Source organism: Etheostoma spectabile, chromosome 14 (assembly GCF_008692095.1).
Source record: "Etheostoma spectabile isolate EspeVRDwgs_2016 chromosome 14, UIUC_Espe_1.0, whole genome shotgun sequence".
NCBI classification, from domain to species: Eukaryota; Metazoa; Chordata; class Actinopteri; order Perciformes; family Percidae; genus Etheostoma; species Etheostoma spectabile.
The window spans coordinates 1,962,160-1,979,279 of record NC_045746.1 but is presented as its reverse complement, the minus strand read 5'-3'; the positions used below and the strand labels follow the sequence as shown (position 1 = coordinate 1,979,279).

Sequence of the window (17,120 nt, the reverse complement as noted above, 5' to 3'; positions counted from 1 at the left end):
GTGTGTGTGTGTGTGTGTGTGTGTGTGTGTGTGTGTGTGTGTGTGTGTGAGATGGCCGGGCCAGCAAAATTGTTAAACTCTGAAAAGACAGTTAACCACAGGTTCCCGCTGATCTTATGATGGACATGTGTTGTGATATTTAAACAAACAATCCGATATGTTAAGACTGAAGAAGAACACAGACTGAAACGTCAATGGTTGAGGCCCGTGTGCATCTTAAAAGTGTTCCCTAGAAACACTTCCGTTGTGGTTTATTTGCGTGTGTTTTCTTACTGTTGCGTGCTGTGGTTTATTTGCTTGTGTTTTTGTATCGTTGCGTCTTGTGGTCTATTTGTGTGTGTTTTCTTAACGTTGCGTGTTGTGGCCTCTCATGGCCACCGTATAAAACATTCGAAAAACAGATCATCTGCACGCCTGCACCAACACTATAAATGTGTTATGTTAAGGAGAGCTTTGTCCAAAATGTCTGAGGAATATTAATCATATACAGTAAATGAATAAGTAAATTCAGTATCTCAACTACAGGCTAAATTAGTACAATTATTTGTATGGATATTAATGGTCCTCAGAGGATGAGAATGATTGTGTTGACCCCTTCACCTGTTGTCTAGCATCACCATCAGGCCAAAATACGAATCTGTGTATTAGAAACACAAAACCTAATGGTCAGATTGCCACAGAAATCACTCACAGTACTTTGTGTGTCCTAACCAGTTTAGCCAACCTGTGGTCCAATGAACACAGCGGTCTTTCGAGATCACTGGCGCGGTTTTTAAGTTGTTAATGTTGTGGATGTCACAGACATGTACAAGATTACCTGCATGAGTTCAAATATCTCTTTCTGGGTGCTGCCTTGCTGCAGGAAGAAGCCGTATGGGTAAGAGCACTTCAGGACACGTCGCGTCTTTAGCAGCTCACACACACCGTCCTCAATGAACCGCGTGTCTGGAGGAGTACCTTCACCTGGACCAAACAAGTCAGTATTATAATGCAGATAGGATTCATGTATTATGATTAAAACAAAACACTCCATACACTTTGTTTCACATAACAGCGACTTACGGCAAATGAAGGCTCTGCTCAGCTGCTCCATCTTCTCTTTAGCTGTTTTAAGTAATTTCTGCTCCAACTAACAGACAAGACGAGAGAATACCAATGCCCAATATTTAATAATCATCCAATTGTTATGTATATCTCAAGAAGCTTTTTCAATTTCTTTTTGAAATTCAGCTCTGCATTGCTATAAATGTGTGTGTATGTGTGGAGAGTGTAATACCTTATAACTGTGTTCATGGTTCTTAAAGCGAGTATAATAGTGCATGAAACGATCCAGCTCCTGAAAACTTTTGTGCTTCTTTTCTGCCTGTAACAAGAAGAAACTTTCACTCAAATAGTTTGATGTGTGTGTGTGTCAGTGTACATTACCTGCTGTAGGGCAGATGAATAGGAGTTTCAATAATCTGTCATCTAGTTAGTTAGTTATGGGTGAAGACCTGCAAGAACTTCTCCATATAGTTTGTATGCATTTTTTTTTTTTATCAGTGAGAGCATGTGTGTGTAAATACCTCCACAGTCATCTCCTTGGACTGTTCCTCTAGCTGTTGGATGACCTCATAGCGAGTACAGCGATAATAGCCTCCTGTTGATGAGCTGTGCTTCTTCCACTCCTCCAGACATATCCAACAGAAGTCATACTTACACTACAGAGAGAGAGAGCAGAGTTTATTTCATAATTCTAAACAAAATACAGTAAATAATGAAATAGTATTATAGAATTATTAATATTCTGTGACTAAACCTTAGTATCTACACAAATGATGACACACAGCTGACACACAGACTAATGTGTATACCTTGGCACACTGCATATGATTGCAGCCCTCATTCTTCTGAATGGGTGACTTGCAGTTGGCACACGGTTTTGAGTTTGTCAACAGCCACAGACAGTTAGCAGCATCCTCATAGGCCTCACCCACACCTGCCACTGTGGAAAGCGCACACACACACACGCACGCACGCACGCACGCACAGACGCACACACAAATTAGCAACATCTCATTTGTCCAACACCTGCCCCGCAGATACACTCTCCAGCACACACAAATATCGATGACCTCAGAACCTGCTACTTTATAAAAGTATATTAGACATATCCTAGTAAGTCATCTTGATAGCTGCTGTTAACCGACTTGTTGCAATGATCCTTAGTAACACACAGTAAAACACAAACAACACAAAAACAGACTTACACTCCTCAGGCTTCATCTCTGTGACTTTCTGGAGCCAGTTCCTCCACATCTGACAGTCACATGGCTCATGGGCCTCGCCAAGGCACTCCCTGTCAACAGGTAGGGTGATAAACAGAAAATTAGGTGCAGTCAAATACAATAAATTGAGACTAAAGCAGCATGAGAACTTGTCATTAATTCCTAGAAAAAGAAGCAAAAACAAGAAAAAGAAAAAAAATTACAAGACATTTCAGTTAACACGGGCTGATACAAAAAGAAAAAAACTGTTGTCTTGCACACATTTTTTCGTCAACAAGTAGTAGGCATGGGCCGGTATGAGATTCTGATGCTATGATAATCTTCAGCAAAAATATGACAGTTTCCCAGTGTTACGGTAGTCTATTGCAATGACAACTATAAATGTATTTTTTTTTTTTAAACGTCTGGGTAAAAACCAACTTTTTTCCATTGAACACAATGTATTACATTTTTAAACACACTACGCTCTGGCAGGGATAGGGATTTCTAAAGTGCACTTTCTGTCTTTGAAGACTCAGAAAAAACAACACATACCTTAGGAACGGTATTTCAGAAAATATTAGTGATTTGAAACAGTGACTTTTTCAAACCTCGGTATACCTTGAAACAGATATTTGGCCCATGCCTACAACACAGTGGCCTCTTCTTCCAGCTGTGTTGAGTGTGCAAGTATGTGTAAACAGCCAATAAATCATGAAGTGTACCAGCAGAAAAGGTGACCCTTGCCACAATCAACAGCTGGGGAGGGCAGGAGGGGGAAACTGTGTGGGTCACTGTCCCCGGGGCCTGGTCGGGTGAGCCGCACCGCCCGCTCACAACGAGCTGCAGGACACCATCGGATAGCAGGATTGTTCTCCACAAAAGCCTGCAATGGGGAGGGAGGAGACAGGGGAGAGATAAGAAAGAGGTTGAGGACACAGATATAAAAGGTACAGAAGGAAGCACAGAACACAGACATACAGCAGGGAATCGAAGCAGTGGTGATTGGGAAATGCCAAAAAAAGAAGAAATAAACAAAAACAAAATGTCTTTGTTTCTGTGTACAAATGTATAACCTTCAGCAAATGTATACAAATTTGCAGCAAGAAAACGGTCAAGGGGCAAAAACACACAAAATAAATTTACAGTTGAATGAAAAGCATTCCTTTAGCTGTGGTGAGCCTAAATAAGAACATGAACATCAATATCTATAAGTGTGTTGTTTTTTGTTTTTTTACCTTGATGTCAAACTGTAGATATCGCTGGTCCATCTCTCTGGAAACTACGCTTTCTATCACATGCACCGGCACCAACTGGTAGCACTCATAGGCCGGGCAGAAGATATTGTGTGCATCACCCTCCTGAATCTTTACATTGAGGAACCTGAGAGACCCACAAATGCACACACACAGAAAAAGGTATGCATAAATGCTCAACCACATTTTGAGCAACACAAGTATGCAGAAATACACACACACACACACACACACACACACACACACACACACACACACACACACACACACACACACACACACACAACACACAACACACACACCACACACACACCACACCACAAACCACACACCACACCCACCACACACACACACACACACACCACACACACACACAACACACACACAACCACACACACGGTACCTACCCTTCCCAGCATGCTCTGCAGAATTCATGTCCACAGGACATATCCACTGGATCTTCAAACACTGAGATAGAGCAGAGACAGATTCCACACTGCAGGAAGATAAACCACATGATGTTGAAAAATTCAGTCTGGCACTGAATGATATGGTAATGAATAGATATTATTTTTTATATATTACATGTAGATATTATATATTTTTTATTATTTTAATTGCTGTGTTGTCTTCATAATCACACACAGGGAATGGACTAAATAGCAGTAGCATCTATAGAATATGATGCTAAGCAATATAACAGACCTGCAATAAATCCTTCCTTTGATAAGACTTTATTAGATTTTATTATTATCATCATGTTGTGATATTACGGCCATCCAATATTATTATTTCATTTTTCCAAACGCCCACACAGCTCCATCATGCTTTTCAAATAATATTAAATCCCAAGCATCTCCTACAATACAACCCAATGTCCTCTTCATGTTTAAGGAGTCTAACAACTTCAGGACTGAACACTGTGATGCAAGTACAACATTTGCAGGCAGACAGCGAGACAGGTACTGAAAATGTAACTACACCTGCCTCAACAGCAACAGTGTACTAGGGGCTGATGCTTATGTATAACAACAAAGAGTAGAAAGAAAGAAGAAAGATGACCGATGACCTCCTTTACTATGGTATGTTTAGATATTAACCTTGTACAATAAAACAAATAAGACAGTTCAACTAATAAGACAAGTTTGCAAAATCTTTTCACTCTTTAGTCATGCCATTCATTTGTCAACACATGGCCTCATTAAATACAGGGGATATTGTGGTCTAAGGCAGGTTTTACATTCAGACTGAAATCCAAAAGGACATTGAAAACTGTACCGTTTACTACATTTGGCTCCCAGGGGAAATATTACTAATTAATTAACTAACTAAATAATTTGCCAAAGTAGATTTAAAGCTTTATTGCGTAACTTTTGATATTAATAAGCGTCTGTTACATTCAAGCCATTGCCAAATGAGTTGTTACAAAGCTAGTTAAGACTATCAGCTCAACACAACTCTCTCTGTCTTTCTCAGTGTGGCTATGTTCAGAAGATTGGGTTGTCCGGTGACATTCCCGCACAGTTACTTGGGTGAAGACCAGAACCTCTTCTGAAGAGTCCATCATGTTTTTTAATCCTCTGTGTCCACCATGGCTACAAGTAACTGCATGGAGGAGGGGTGGGGACGCGTGCACGATCACTTAAGGCTTGAATCATTTGGATGTGCCGACAGTTTTGTTGTCATTACTTAGAATTCCTCATGATGACGACAGAAACTACACACTATAGATTTAATGAAAACGCAAATTTGCTGCATCTTTAAAAAGTTAATTTAAACACTGTTGCCAGTTAAAAACTCATCACTGGATGTCTCACCGAAGACAGGCCCTCCTCTCCAGGTGTGAGGCAGCTGTCGGTCGGGGAGGTGAGGGTGAGTGTGAGGGGTGAGCGCGGAGTCCTAGGGGTGCGAGGTGAGGGTAGGGTGTCCCATGCATTGTAGCCACTGGGTGGTGGGGTTGGCATGGTCACACCTGAGCGCTGACAGCAGCCCTCAGCATCTGACATCCAAGCTTCCAGAAGCTTTTCTCTGTCCCAGTCTAAAGGGGAGAGAGGTTACACCACACACATTTAGAGGCAGGGCTATATGCTATACACTATATTTCAAATCACAACGACAGTGCTGTGAGGGTTTGTAAAGTTCTCATGAATATTAACTTCAACACACCATGTGCTCGGAGCAGGGCCTCTGCAGTAAAGAGGGGGGCTTGCAGCATGTCTGCCGTCTCGACGATCAGCATGTCCTTCAGCCTGCGCAGGTCCTGAAGCTTCAGTCCCTCATAAGGCTGAAATGTTAGGGAGATACAGAGAAAAATAAGAGAAGGGGAAGGTCCAGCCAGCAAGAAACCACCAGATTTCATAATTGTGGTCTCACCTCTTTGTATTGCAGCAGGTTGGTTTCACCATGTGAGTCTGTGTTTGACTGTTGAGCTGAAGAGGAGAAAACCATCTGGGACTCCAGGCTGAGAGCCAACTCGGTGTGGTGATGCCGCTCGGCATGGTCACATGGCGTCAACTTGTCCTCATCCTCCACAAAAAGGTCCGCCTCGCTCTGGATCAACAGCTACAAGGAGGGAGGAAGGGGGAGATAAGAGAGAACAAAAGGAATGGGAGAAAATAAGAGAAATCGATAATGGAGAGGAACAACAAATTGAAGGAACTTGTAACAAAAGAGAACAAAGGAAGTGAGAGGCAAGAGCAAGTGGGGTAGACAAAGAGAAAACAAGAGAAAGAGGAGAAGAGAGAAAGATGTGATGATAGAAAACAGAAAAGGAATACAATAAAGGGAAGTAGACAGTGACATGTGAAGGAAGAGGGGCACAAAGATGAAGAATGACAAGGAGAGAAAAGGGAGCAAATACAACAAGAGTCAAAAGGAAGTTTAGTCAATTGGAGAAAGATTGAGGTGTGAGAAGACAGTTTTTGAAGAGGTGAATAAAAGAGGAAAGAGATGGAATGAAAAGAAAAGAAATGTGTTCAAACTTTTTAACTTAAAAGGATAATATCTGGGATTCCCTCAGGCAGCCCAAATCAGACTTGATCTCAATTTTTGTTAAATTCAGAATGTGGATTTTCTTCTTAATTCAAAAGCTGTAAAATCTTGAAAAACAAGGGAGAAAACACTACTTGGATTTGACAATAATGCAACAAAGAGCAGATGCTCCTGATGCAAGGCCTGGAACAATACCGTCTACAGATTTTACACAATGTAAAATCCAACCTAATCACCCAGAGCACAGACAGATCTGCCATACACAGAACAACGTCCTCCTAATGCGAGTTTGAGTTCCAGAGGGATCCGCACAATTTCTCTCACCTCTACACAGCTCTTCATGCCTGCAGCAGCAGCATAGTGAAGACAGGTGCTGTGGTGATTGTCGGTGGCGTTGACATTGGCCTTCTCATACTGGCCTCCCTCCAGCCTGGCGCCCGTCCAGCTCAGGATCATCTGGCAGCGGGGAAACCCACAAATACACACACATCATTATTTTTATGTCATCTTTGTCAATACACGTTTTTCAAAACATGTATGTTTGTCCTTGTGTTTGTACCTGCAGGCAGTCGGCACGACGCTGCTCGTCCCTCTGGGGTCGGGCCAGTCGTGGCGACAGTGCTCCCTCTGGCAGCAGCAGGATTTGCGGGCCTTGGCACAGCACGTGAAGGCACGTCTCGTTGTGCACATTGCGCTTGTTGGGGTTTCCCTCTTTACTGAACAGGAAGGACCTGCAAGTAAGGAAGAAGAGATTAAATCAAATAGAAGAAGGAATAAGGACAAAAGTTTTTGAAGTGAGATGAAAAGAGATGAAAGAAATGACATCAACAGAAAGATGGCTTAAATCAGAGGGTGAAAGGGAAGGTGGAGGAGAAAAGTGAAGCATACTTCAGAGTAAGACAGATGTGAAGGAAGGAGTACGATGGAGGGATGAGTGGAGATGACATGAGAATGAAGTATGGCAGTAAGATGGATTGTGAGATGAGTGTTGGTGGGTAAAAAGAGCAGTAGAGAGGGGGGATGGCAGAATACAGACTATTTCTGTTTAACATCTCAGAGATAATGGACCTGCCACGCACGCCAGTTGCACTGAGAGCCAGGGTGTGGTTGCTGTTCAGTTTAGTAAATAGTTGTTCTCTGCTCTGTCTGTAAACCTCCATTTACTGATTAGCTCTTTTATTTGGCTCCACCTACATTCTGTTTTTTCTTTTCAAATTGATTTCTACACTTCTACTTACATCTCTCTTTTTCTATCCTACACTTGCTTTTTTTTCTCTTCCTCAACAATATCAATTCTTCAGTGAATTGGGGGCAGCCTTGACCAACTGCCACTTTCCACTTTGCTCGTTTGAAAGCCATGATCTCTCTCTCTCTCTCTCTCTCTCTCTCTCTCTCTCGGGCCAAACTCTCAAACAAATTGTGACAGCCCTATGTCTAGATTATCCAAATGCAGCTGCACGTTAAACTGTACAGAAAAGCTTGCTTCTTTTTCATCAGAGGTATAACATGAATAGTTGAAAAGACCTTCTAGTTCTCAATAATGCAAGTTCAACAAAGAAGAAAATAACCCAATGTCATAGGATTTCCACTGGTTGAATACACAATAAATTTTGTAAAACCTCCCCCTCTGCTCCCTCTGCAGTAGCCACTATTGAATTAGTGTTTGAATGTTTCCTTATTGTGTAGCCTTCCTTCCACTGCTGTCCTGCTTTTCCACTTTTGACCTTCTTATCCTGTCAGCCACAAGCCCCTGAAGCCTCCCCCCTAATGACAGTGCACTGCCAATTCACCCTCACAGCAATGATCACTAATTATTCCCCTCTCAACACCCCTACCTCGAGACACACACACACACACACACACACGCACGCATGCACGCACACGCACACGTTAAGGATGGATGGCCCTAATCTCAGTCTACTAAAAACGCATGTTTTGCTGGAATTGCTGAGTTCAAACGCTTCACACTGAACAACAATTAACACTGAAATTCTGAATTTGTTTGTAGAGTTTGTGAACAAGGACAAAACCTCTCTAATAGCTTGAAGACAAGCACACGCGGAAATAAAAAGGAAGTTGCTGTATGTTGACAAAATACATCTGCTTCATGTCTTGGCCTTCTTCAAACAAAGGAAATCAATTGTTCACAATGAGTAACCAAGTCACTGTTGTTATGTACATATTTTTGACTGTGTTCTCCTTCACAACTATGTTGTGGAGGAAGGGTTACACTTCCTGAACTACACCCATTTTTCTTGTAATAGGTCTACTGATTTCCCAGTTTGCACAGCTCATGGGATTACTATCCAATCCAACCCACGGGATCTAGAAGAGGGCAAAAATACATACTGTACAGCAGATACAGTATATGTTAAAAATAATCTAAATAACAGGACTGTAGCATCTATCAGCCCACGCCTGCCCTCTATGACTCTTTACTTTTTTTGAGATTTCTCAGCCGTCTATCTGCTTGCCTCTTTCCAATCAAGCTTTAGTAAATGTACAAAGAAGCATTTCCACTGATACTTATCAGGAGCAGAGCGCTGGGTTCAGCACGCCTCTCTGGCCCATTATAGTTTAGTAGGAAGGGACACAAATAGCACACCAATTGATTCACTGTTTTATTCACAGACTCGGACACATTAAGCAGTTGTGGAGTCACAGTTTCCTCCCCTCAAAACACACACATGCACGTGTGCACACACGCAGATGCACAGATAATTGACTGGCCTTTTCAAACAGCTTCCTCTGACCCCCCCGTAATCATGGAAAGAAAGGGCTAAAGAGAGGAAGAGTGTGAGGAGGATTAGGAGGTAAGGCTGGCTATTGAGTCACTGAATCAGCTGTCTTGGTCATGGCCAGCAGCCTTATTACCGCTGTAGGCGGTAAAAACCTTTTTTTTTTTGCTTGACTCCTTTCGTTTAGGTTTGTTAGACTCAGTGACTCCCCTCTTGTATTTCTCTTGAAACCTTATTCAAGGGAGGGTTTGCTGTTGTGTATACCTTTATTCAATCAAGTATGCATGCAATAAAAGCCCTTACAGCACAATAGCCATGAAGTAAATTCAAATCTGTTAACACTCAAAGTGGCAATGCAGCGATTCAGAAATGCACTTTCATTAAGTTGGGCAATCAGAAGCAGAGAAATCCTGACTTTTTAGTCCCTAGAGTTTCTAGACCCTCTCTGCTTCCACAATGTTTTTTTTTTTTTTTTTTTTAAACTCTGCCCGAAGTTTGTACTGCGTGCTTTCTCACATAAATTTGAAGTCTAAATCAAGAGATAGAGACAACCCTAATGACATCATTATTTCCTCAGACTTTAGAAAACCTCCTCCAGAACCCCATCAGACCATTATAAATATGTTTTCACATGCTGAATAGTCCTCCTCATGATGAGTACACTGAATTTCATGTGTAAAATGTGCCCTTTTCATGTCTGCTTTTTGTGTCACAGTTGCTCTAGTAACTGTTAGTAACTGTGTTTTTGTTCATGGCTAATGCACGTCTCCTGTGTCTGGCATACGTAAACATGACTTTAATAATGTACACCTTGTAACATAATTTACATATTTTAGGAATATATGTGACTGGTCTTTTCTGTCCAAAAATACCTCTTCTTGTCTTAAAAACACAATTATGAAAATTATATCTCTCAGAAATATATTAAAGCTGACATCTTGTTAATTGTTATTCAGTTTAATATGACTAACTTGCATAAGTGTTTTTATTACTCTATTTGGTATCTGCTTAACAACATTACAGACTGCAGCCTCATAAATTACTGTTAAATTCAGTCAACACCTTTGACATTCTCAACCAACAAAATACGTTTGTTTCTGTACCTGAGCAGACGTGTCATGGCGTGGCGGCACACATAGTGCAGGGGCGTGTTGTGCTGGTACTGCTCTCCGTACGACGCATTTGGGTCCAGGCCGTCCCTGAACTGAGGGTTGCCCTCATACAGCTGCCAGGCCAGAGCCTCATCACCACCCACCAGGGCCTTGCGGAACTTGGTGGCTGTGTTGCCCATGGCTTCAAGCTTGCAAAGGGCCGCCCGCCTAAAGGGAGCTGTGGCAGATGCCCGTCTGCCCGCCTGCACCTCCTTCCTCCTCCTCTTCCTCCTCCCCCGTTCACCACAGGTCACAACTTAGAGCAACATGGTTCAGTTTTTTCCTGCCCTGTAAGTAAAAAGAGAGAGGGGAAGATTGATTTTGGTTGGAAAGAGGCACATGAGAAGAGCAAAGAATTAAAATGAGTAAAAAAAAAAGAAGAAAAAAAAGGGAGAGAAAACCATGACAGAAGTCAGGAAGTGAAGAAGTAGGGAGACAGGTGGAAAGGGAACGAACGAGCGAGCAAGAGAGAGAGAGGGAGAAAAGCTCAATTAATCAGTCCATCCATCGATCAGCTAATGTATTGTGGTGAGGATGTTATCTTACCACTTAGGGGAAAACGAAGGGAGAGAAAAGAAGATAGAAGACAGAGAGATAACGATAAAGAAGGTAGGCAAGAGGGGTTAGGTTGATATCCAAGCCATCGACTAGTTAGTCAGTTGATGACAGGCAGGGTCAATATTACCACAGCTGGCCACCACGCGTTTGTGAAAAATTACACACATAAGGCTGTTAACATACTTTTCTGCTACTGGCGATTTCAGAGCCTGAGCGTATGTTTAACTGTGCATAATTAATATGCTGTGCCAAAACTAGTTTTACTTTTCCTCTCAGGCACTAAAACAAAGAATCGCAGCTACAGTTGAGTTTACTCTTCCAGCAACAGCTTATAAACTTCCTGTAGATTCACAAGTTATCAGTATATTTTCATTATCTTCCTATCAATTATACATTTACTTAAATGACATGACAAGAATTTGTAATATCACAAAAAAATCCAGCATGCAATACAACAGTAATGTGTGGTGTGGTGAAACGAACAAACTCTTGTCACATAATCACTATCGTTATCGGTGGCTGTTACGTCTTTCTGCGTCTCTCACGCTATAAAAACAAACACACACCACAACACACAAATCACAACAAAACATCACACACAACACACACACACACACACACACACACACACACACACACACACACCACACACACAAACACAAACACAAACACACACAAACACACACACACACACACACACACACACACAAACACACACACACAACACCACACAACACAACACACACACACACACCACACACACACACAACACACACACACACACACACACACACACACACACACAAACACACGAGTATGTATTGGGCCGTTGAGGGTATCATTACAGTCTTCATTCTATGGCCATCTGTCTGGCCCTCACAAGAGCCTCTTTTAGCCCGGCTACAGTTGGCCGCTGGTGGATGGGCTCTGGAACATTTGAATAGCGTGGCTGGTGCTCCCCTCCTCTGCCTCCCATTTCTATGCAGTGACAGACAGGGAAACACACACTGACAGACAGAGACATACGGCCCGCGCAGAAGCTGCAACCACTGGCGAATAATAGCCAACATCTTTTAAGTTCTGCTCCCGTGATGCATGCAGCAATGTGTGTGTGTGTGTGTATGTGTATGTGTATGTGTGTGTGTGTGTGTGTGTGTGTGTGTGTGTGTGTCTAAAGTGGTGGTGATGAGGGGGGCTACTATAGATAATAGGTCAGTCTGTCTGCTTGGCTCTCTGTTTTGTGCACACTGGTTTACTTCCAGTTCACTTCACTCTTCTGTGTATCTCCGCCAGTCTCTCTGTCTCTCATACTAAATAAGGACAGGAAGTCTGGACATCGAGGAACTTTGGAATTTCAGGGAACGCAGGGTTTGTACTTAGCAGTGACAGTGCAATTATCTACTATTACGAAAGCTCTTTGAGCCTACATGTCATTCTGTGGTCGGGAGGAGTGAGGCTAAGAAAGTGTTTAAGAAAGTGTTTAAATCCATGTTGACTGGACACTTAATCTATTAGCCGTAAAGCCAGACAGGAATAAAAGGTACATTTATGAATTATTGAAGTAATAAACCTTTTTAATTTAAATTGTATAAATGAAAATTAACTATTTTGTTACACTGGTTCCACAGTTCAACACGGAACAGGCCTCTGGCACACATGGTATTCCCCATTTTAGGCAGTGTGATATCGAGACTTAATGACTCATGAGCTTAAGAATCCCAAACACATGAATGTTGTCTGGAAATGTTTGTCTGATGATTCTTGCTGACAAGAAGTCAAGTCATGGCAATCTGGGTTTCTCAAGAACCCAAGCAGAAATACACACATTAGACAGAATTAAACATCATCTGGCGTGACTGCCTTGGTGCTTTCTATGTGTATAGAAAAGGTTTAAGCTTTAATGGTTAGTTAATAAATTTCTAGTGTGATGATTACTGCTTTTCTCTTTAACCCTTGTGTTGTCTTCCCGTCAACCATGACAAAAAAAACAAACAGTTTTGGTCACTTTTTTTTCAACATTATTATCCCTTTTTCTGACATTTTTGTTACTTTTTTAATGTTGTAGGTGTTTTTTGGATGTTTTAATGTTGACATTTTTTGCGAGGGCCCATTTTTTTGTGACAAAAAAAGAAGAAATTAACAGAAAATGGGTCAAATTTGACCCAAGGACAACATGAGGGTTAAAAAATACATTTAGGTTTTGGACTGCTGCTTGAACAAAACAAGGCATTTGAATACTTTACCTTATGCATTATCTAGGAAAGTGTGTTTCTGACATGTTATGGACTAAACTATTAATTGATTGTTCAGGGAAATAGATTTAGTCCGATTAGTACAGTAAATATCCATTATTTTCATTGTAGAAAAAAATATATAATTATTTTCTTGAATGAATGCTTAGCTGTTTGGTCAATAAAAGTCAGAAAATTGTGAAATATACGAGCCGTCAAAAACTTAAAGATTTTCATTTAACAGTGATGTAATAACAGTAAAAAATCATTACTAGTTAAGCAGTTGCACATCTTGTTTTCCTAAATTTTATATATTTTAAATATTTGTTATTGTATTTTATCCTATTATTATTTCATGTATATTGTATTGTTAAGTCATTAAAAAAAATGATGTGCCAATTAACTTCCTGCCAATCAACTAACTGACCTATGCACCTAAACAGCCAAATCTACAGTTACTACTGTCACTATTACATGCTTTTACAACAAATACCACCCACTGTGGTACCACCTTTACAGTTATCAAAACCTGCTGTCATCTGACAGACATCAAGTCAGACACCTCAGTCAAAGTATGGAACATACTCCTGTATGAACTGACAAAACCAGTTTGTCAAAAGAGACACCAAACTTCTATGGGGGAGCTAAAGTCAGACAAGAGCTGCATAGTGTAAGTTACTTCAATAGCACTTCGGCATTTACCAAAATTAGCTAGGTCACCGTCAATCAATCAGCTACATATTCAGGTCAGACCTCGTGTGGTTGTCCCTGAAGAAGTGTGTCAGCATGAAATGGAGCACAAAACAAACAGCAGGGCGACTTCTCTTCGCATGTTTCTGTCCATGCGGCCCCTCGGTTAAAGCTCCTTTGTTCAACACACTGACAGTGTCTGTATGAATTACCAACACAACAGGAAAGCGAGTGCAGGTTTTTCGAAATACTGCTGATAAAAACGCTATACCTTGGGTGTTAACGTTTTCTCACGGCTTTGACGGCGCCGTTGGAAAACGTTAACACCCAAAGCAGACTACCTTTCTACCGTTGCCGAAGCTAGCACACCTCTGAGGTACACGTTAGCGCGTTATCTTAGCCTCAACTAACGTTACCTACAGCAGGACAACATCAAATCTCCGCCGTTTTACTTACACGGTCGTTTCACTTGGTCACTAGTCGCACATTCGGAAATTTGCGTAAATCGAGGGCCATTATCCTATTACTGTCATTCGCATCCCCGGCTGCTATTCCGCTGAACCATCCTCTCTGCCACCGGACCCGGTGGGGACGATGATGATGCTGCTGAGAGCGGAGGGGCGAGACTCACTGGATCGCTTCAGTATGTTGTTGTGGCTGACAAAGAGAAAAGCGTACTGCGCATGCTCGGGACCAACTGTCATACGGAGAGCGCTCACCTGATTGGTTGGTTGTCTGAGTTCGTTTGGTTTAGCTGCTGTTTATTATTGTAACCTTTTTGGTGCATTTTAATATGTATTTACGCTATATAAACATAAACTTAAATTGCCCCCCCCCCCCGCCATGAGTTATATTAATATACTGTGTATTATAGTGTTCCCAACCTTTTTCTGTGTTTGTGACTCTTGATCCCACAATCCCTTGAGGTCCTGACCCTAAGAGGAAGAACCACTGTATCTTATCACTGGCATGTTAATACTGATGTATTCACATATAAACAAAATTTTACGTTGAAATTAAAGTTCGGTTGAAGTGTAGATCATTTTAACTGGGGAGGGTAATTTGTTAACGCCCATATATTCAATAAACTAAACATTTGTTTTGTATGTGAAATAGCCTATTTATCTCTAAAGTAACTAGTCACAGCAGTTATCAATATTGCGGAGTAAAAAGTACAGAAGTTGAATCTGAACTGTAGAGTTGTAGAATTATTAAGTACAAGTAAAATACAAGTAGTTGAGTAGGCCTACATTTATATTCCACCACTCGTCTTCCATACTCATATAAATTCATGAAATAATCATTATCCCAAAAATAAAACGTGGTTAGACTTAAGACTTTATTAATAGTTACAAAACACAAAAGATGTACAATTTTACAAATGTATATATTTACTGGAACAATCTTATTATTGGTCTTTAAAGGTAAAAAAGGTGCAGACTGCTAAGGAGCATCTCAGCTAATAACACACAACACATTACATCTCTCTGCATCGCTCTCTTTCTCTCTCTCTCTCACACACATACACACACATTCACACACACACACACTCACTCACACACACACACTCACACTTCTAATCATCCTGACAGCAGATGCCCATAATGCAGGCCTGACACAGGGACGCCTCATGAGGTTTGGTCCAAACCTTGGTAGAGCTTGCTGATGAGCCATCATTGTCGTCATCCTCCTCGTCGTAGCAGTTCTTCCGGATTTTGCTAAACAGCCTGAGCAAGGCTTCTTCCACCTCTTTCTTGGAAAAACCAGGGAGGTCAAACTCATCGTCTTGGCAACGGCGACAGGCCTGTCCAAAGGGCCGCATGATGACTGTCCCACGGTCACCCCTCAGCCGGTAACGGAACAACACCACCACCCGTGCTGAAGGCCAGATCTTGTTGCAGGATGCACACTGAAAACTGTTGAGAAATTAAAGGTCAATAAATGAGAGTCAGAGCTTCTCAGTGGTGGTAAAATTTAACCTAAGGTATTAACAGAAAAGCTGCGTTTCCTTCAAGTCATGACTATTTTTGAAAAGTTAAAATAACATTTCAATTTAAAAGGATGATTCTTCCCATAACGTGTTGTTTAACTCATATCCTGATTTCCTAAGTCACCTAGCCTGACAGGCCAGACCCACATCAACTCTGGCTGTAAGTTACATTTGCTGCCGCTAGGGCACGTCTATATTTCTAGGCTATAAGTCACCAGACAGCAGGATAACAAGTGCAGGCTTTACCCAGGGTGCAGTACCAGGTTTTTCCACAGAACGACACTGTTTTACTGTACATGACCTTATCTTTATGACATCATCATATGATCGGTCCAGGCAACAGGAATGAGTAGAAAGCACAACAAGACATTCTGCTGTCAGCCAACTGCTATTGTTAGAAAAACAGAAACTCTGTCGACAATTATTACATAAACTACAGCACATTTTTATCCTCCTTGATCTAAATGTTTATTAATATATGGTTTAAAGTTATATTGGCACGTTGACAGTATAGAATACATACTGTCCATAGGCACAGTGGCTGTAGATCTTCCAGCCTCTCTTCCTCTCCTCCTTGGTGACGATGTTTGTCTGGTTGTAGTTAAAGGTAAGATTCCACTGGTCTCCATAGTCCAGCTCATTGTCATCGTACAGCAATTCTTCAAAGGTGTCCATCCACAAGGAAGGAACCCAGTCTGCACAAGTGCAAATAAAAAATTGCTTTAGATTCAGACCTCCAGGGTAAATGACCAAACTCTCAGCAGGAAGCAACTGGTAATTGGTCCGAGTCAAAACATATTTTTGTCGAGCCTTCTCGTCATATTAATTCAGATTAAGAAAATCTCAATTAATATAACGTAAAATAAATGTAAAAGATGCTTAGCCTTTATATAGCCAAATGAACACTAAATATTGACGTTGCATAATGGCCTCAATTTATCAAAAAACAAATATTGCATAGCACCAAATTAAACTGCATATTAACGTATTACACACACACACACACAAGAAAAAAGCCACTATGTGTTACCTGTAGATCTGCTCATGTTGTTCGGTGAGATACTTGATGAGCTTCTGATGAGATGAAGCGACGTTTGACTTGTGAATGTCGCTCGCTCTATTTATTCTGAGCAGCAGTTAGTCTGGAAAACGAAACTTAACAACATACTTTCATTTTCCATCTAGCTTAGAACGGTGTGATTCAGTATGAGGGGCCAGTTCAAGAATGCATGAACATACTCTTTTCATACTTACTTTTATAACACACAC

At 41.3% G+C, this 17,120-nt stretch overlaps 2 protein-coding genes across 6 annotated transcripts in view; both read right to left on the bottom strand.

Moving 5' to 3' along the window:
- Positions 1 to 14,519, bottom strand: part of LOC116701468 (ankyrin repeat and IBR domain-containing protein 1) — a 21,968-nt gene extending 7,449 nt beyond the window's left edge. For 3 of the 4 annotated variants that reach the window (XM_032535189.1, XM_032535190.1, XM_032535192.1), the window contains exons 1-16: positions 14,318 to 14,519; positions 10,335 to 10,670; positions 7,053 to 7,224; positions 6,818 to 6,949; positions 5,876 to 6,064; positions 5,669 to 5,786; positions 5,320 to 5,540; positions 3,910 to 3,998; positions 3,485 to 3,629; positions 2,972 to 3,132; positions 2,250 to 2,338; positions 1,854 to 1,984; positions 1,566 to 1,700; positions 1,277 to 1,363; positions 1,063 to 1,129; positions 818 to 963 (exon numbers count right to left, since the gene is read on the bottom strand). In XM_032535189.1, coding sequence (XP_032391080.1) covers positions 818 to 963; positions 1,063 to 1,129; positions 1,277 to 1,363; positions 1,566 to 1,700; positions 1,854 to 1,984; positions 2,250 to 2,338; positions 2,972 to 3,132; positions 3,485 to 3,629; positions 3,910 to 3,998; positions 5,320 to 5,540; positions 5,669 to 5,786; positions 5,876 to 6,064; positions 6,818 to 6,949; positions 7,053 to 7,224; positions 10,335 to 10,522 — 2,070 coding nt within the window. In that variant the 5' untranslated portion in view covers positions 10,523 to 10,670; positions 14,318 to 14,519. The remainder of the gene's footprint in view (positions 1 to 817; positions 964 to 1,062; positions 1,130 to 1,276; positions 1,364 to 1,565; positions 1,701 to 1,853; positions 1,985 to 2,249; positions 2,339 to 2,971; positions 3,133 to 3,484; positions 3,630 to 3,909; positions 3,999 to 5,319; positions 5,541 to 5,668; positions 5,787 to 5,875; positions 6,065 to 6,817; positions 6,950 to 7,052; positions 7,225 to 10,334; positions 10,671 to 14,317) is intronic. The other variant, XM_032535191.1, reaches the window with a different exon arrangement.
- Positions 14,520 to 15,181: 662 nt separating this feature from the next.
- Positions 15,182 to 17,120, bottom strand: part of LOC116701979 (receptor-transporting protein 3) — a 3,322-nt gene continuing 1,383 nt past the window's right edge. The window contains exons 1-3 of one of the 2 annotated variants that reach the window (XM_032536050.1): positions 16,882 to 17,061; positions 16,375 to 16,546; positions 15,182 to 15,777 (exon numbers count right to left, since the gene is read on the bottom strand). In XM_032536050.1, the coding sequence (XP_032391941.1) occupies positions 15,438 to 15,777; positions 16,375 to 16,546; positions 16,882 to 16,897 (528 nt within the window). In that variant the 5' untranslated portion in view covers positions 16,898 to 17,061 and the 3' untranslated portion in view covers positions 15,182 to 15,437. Of the gene's footprint in view, positions 15,778 to 16,374; positions 16,547 to 16,881; positions 17,062 to 17,120 lie in introns of those variants that run through there. The other variant, XM_032536051.1, reaches the window with a different exon arrangement.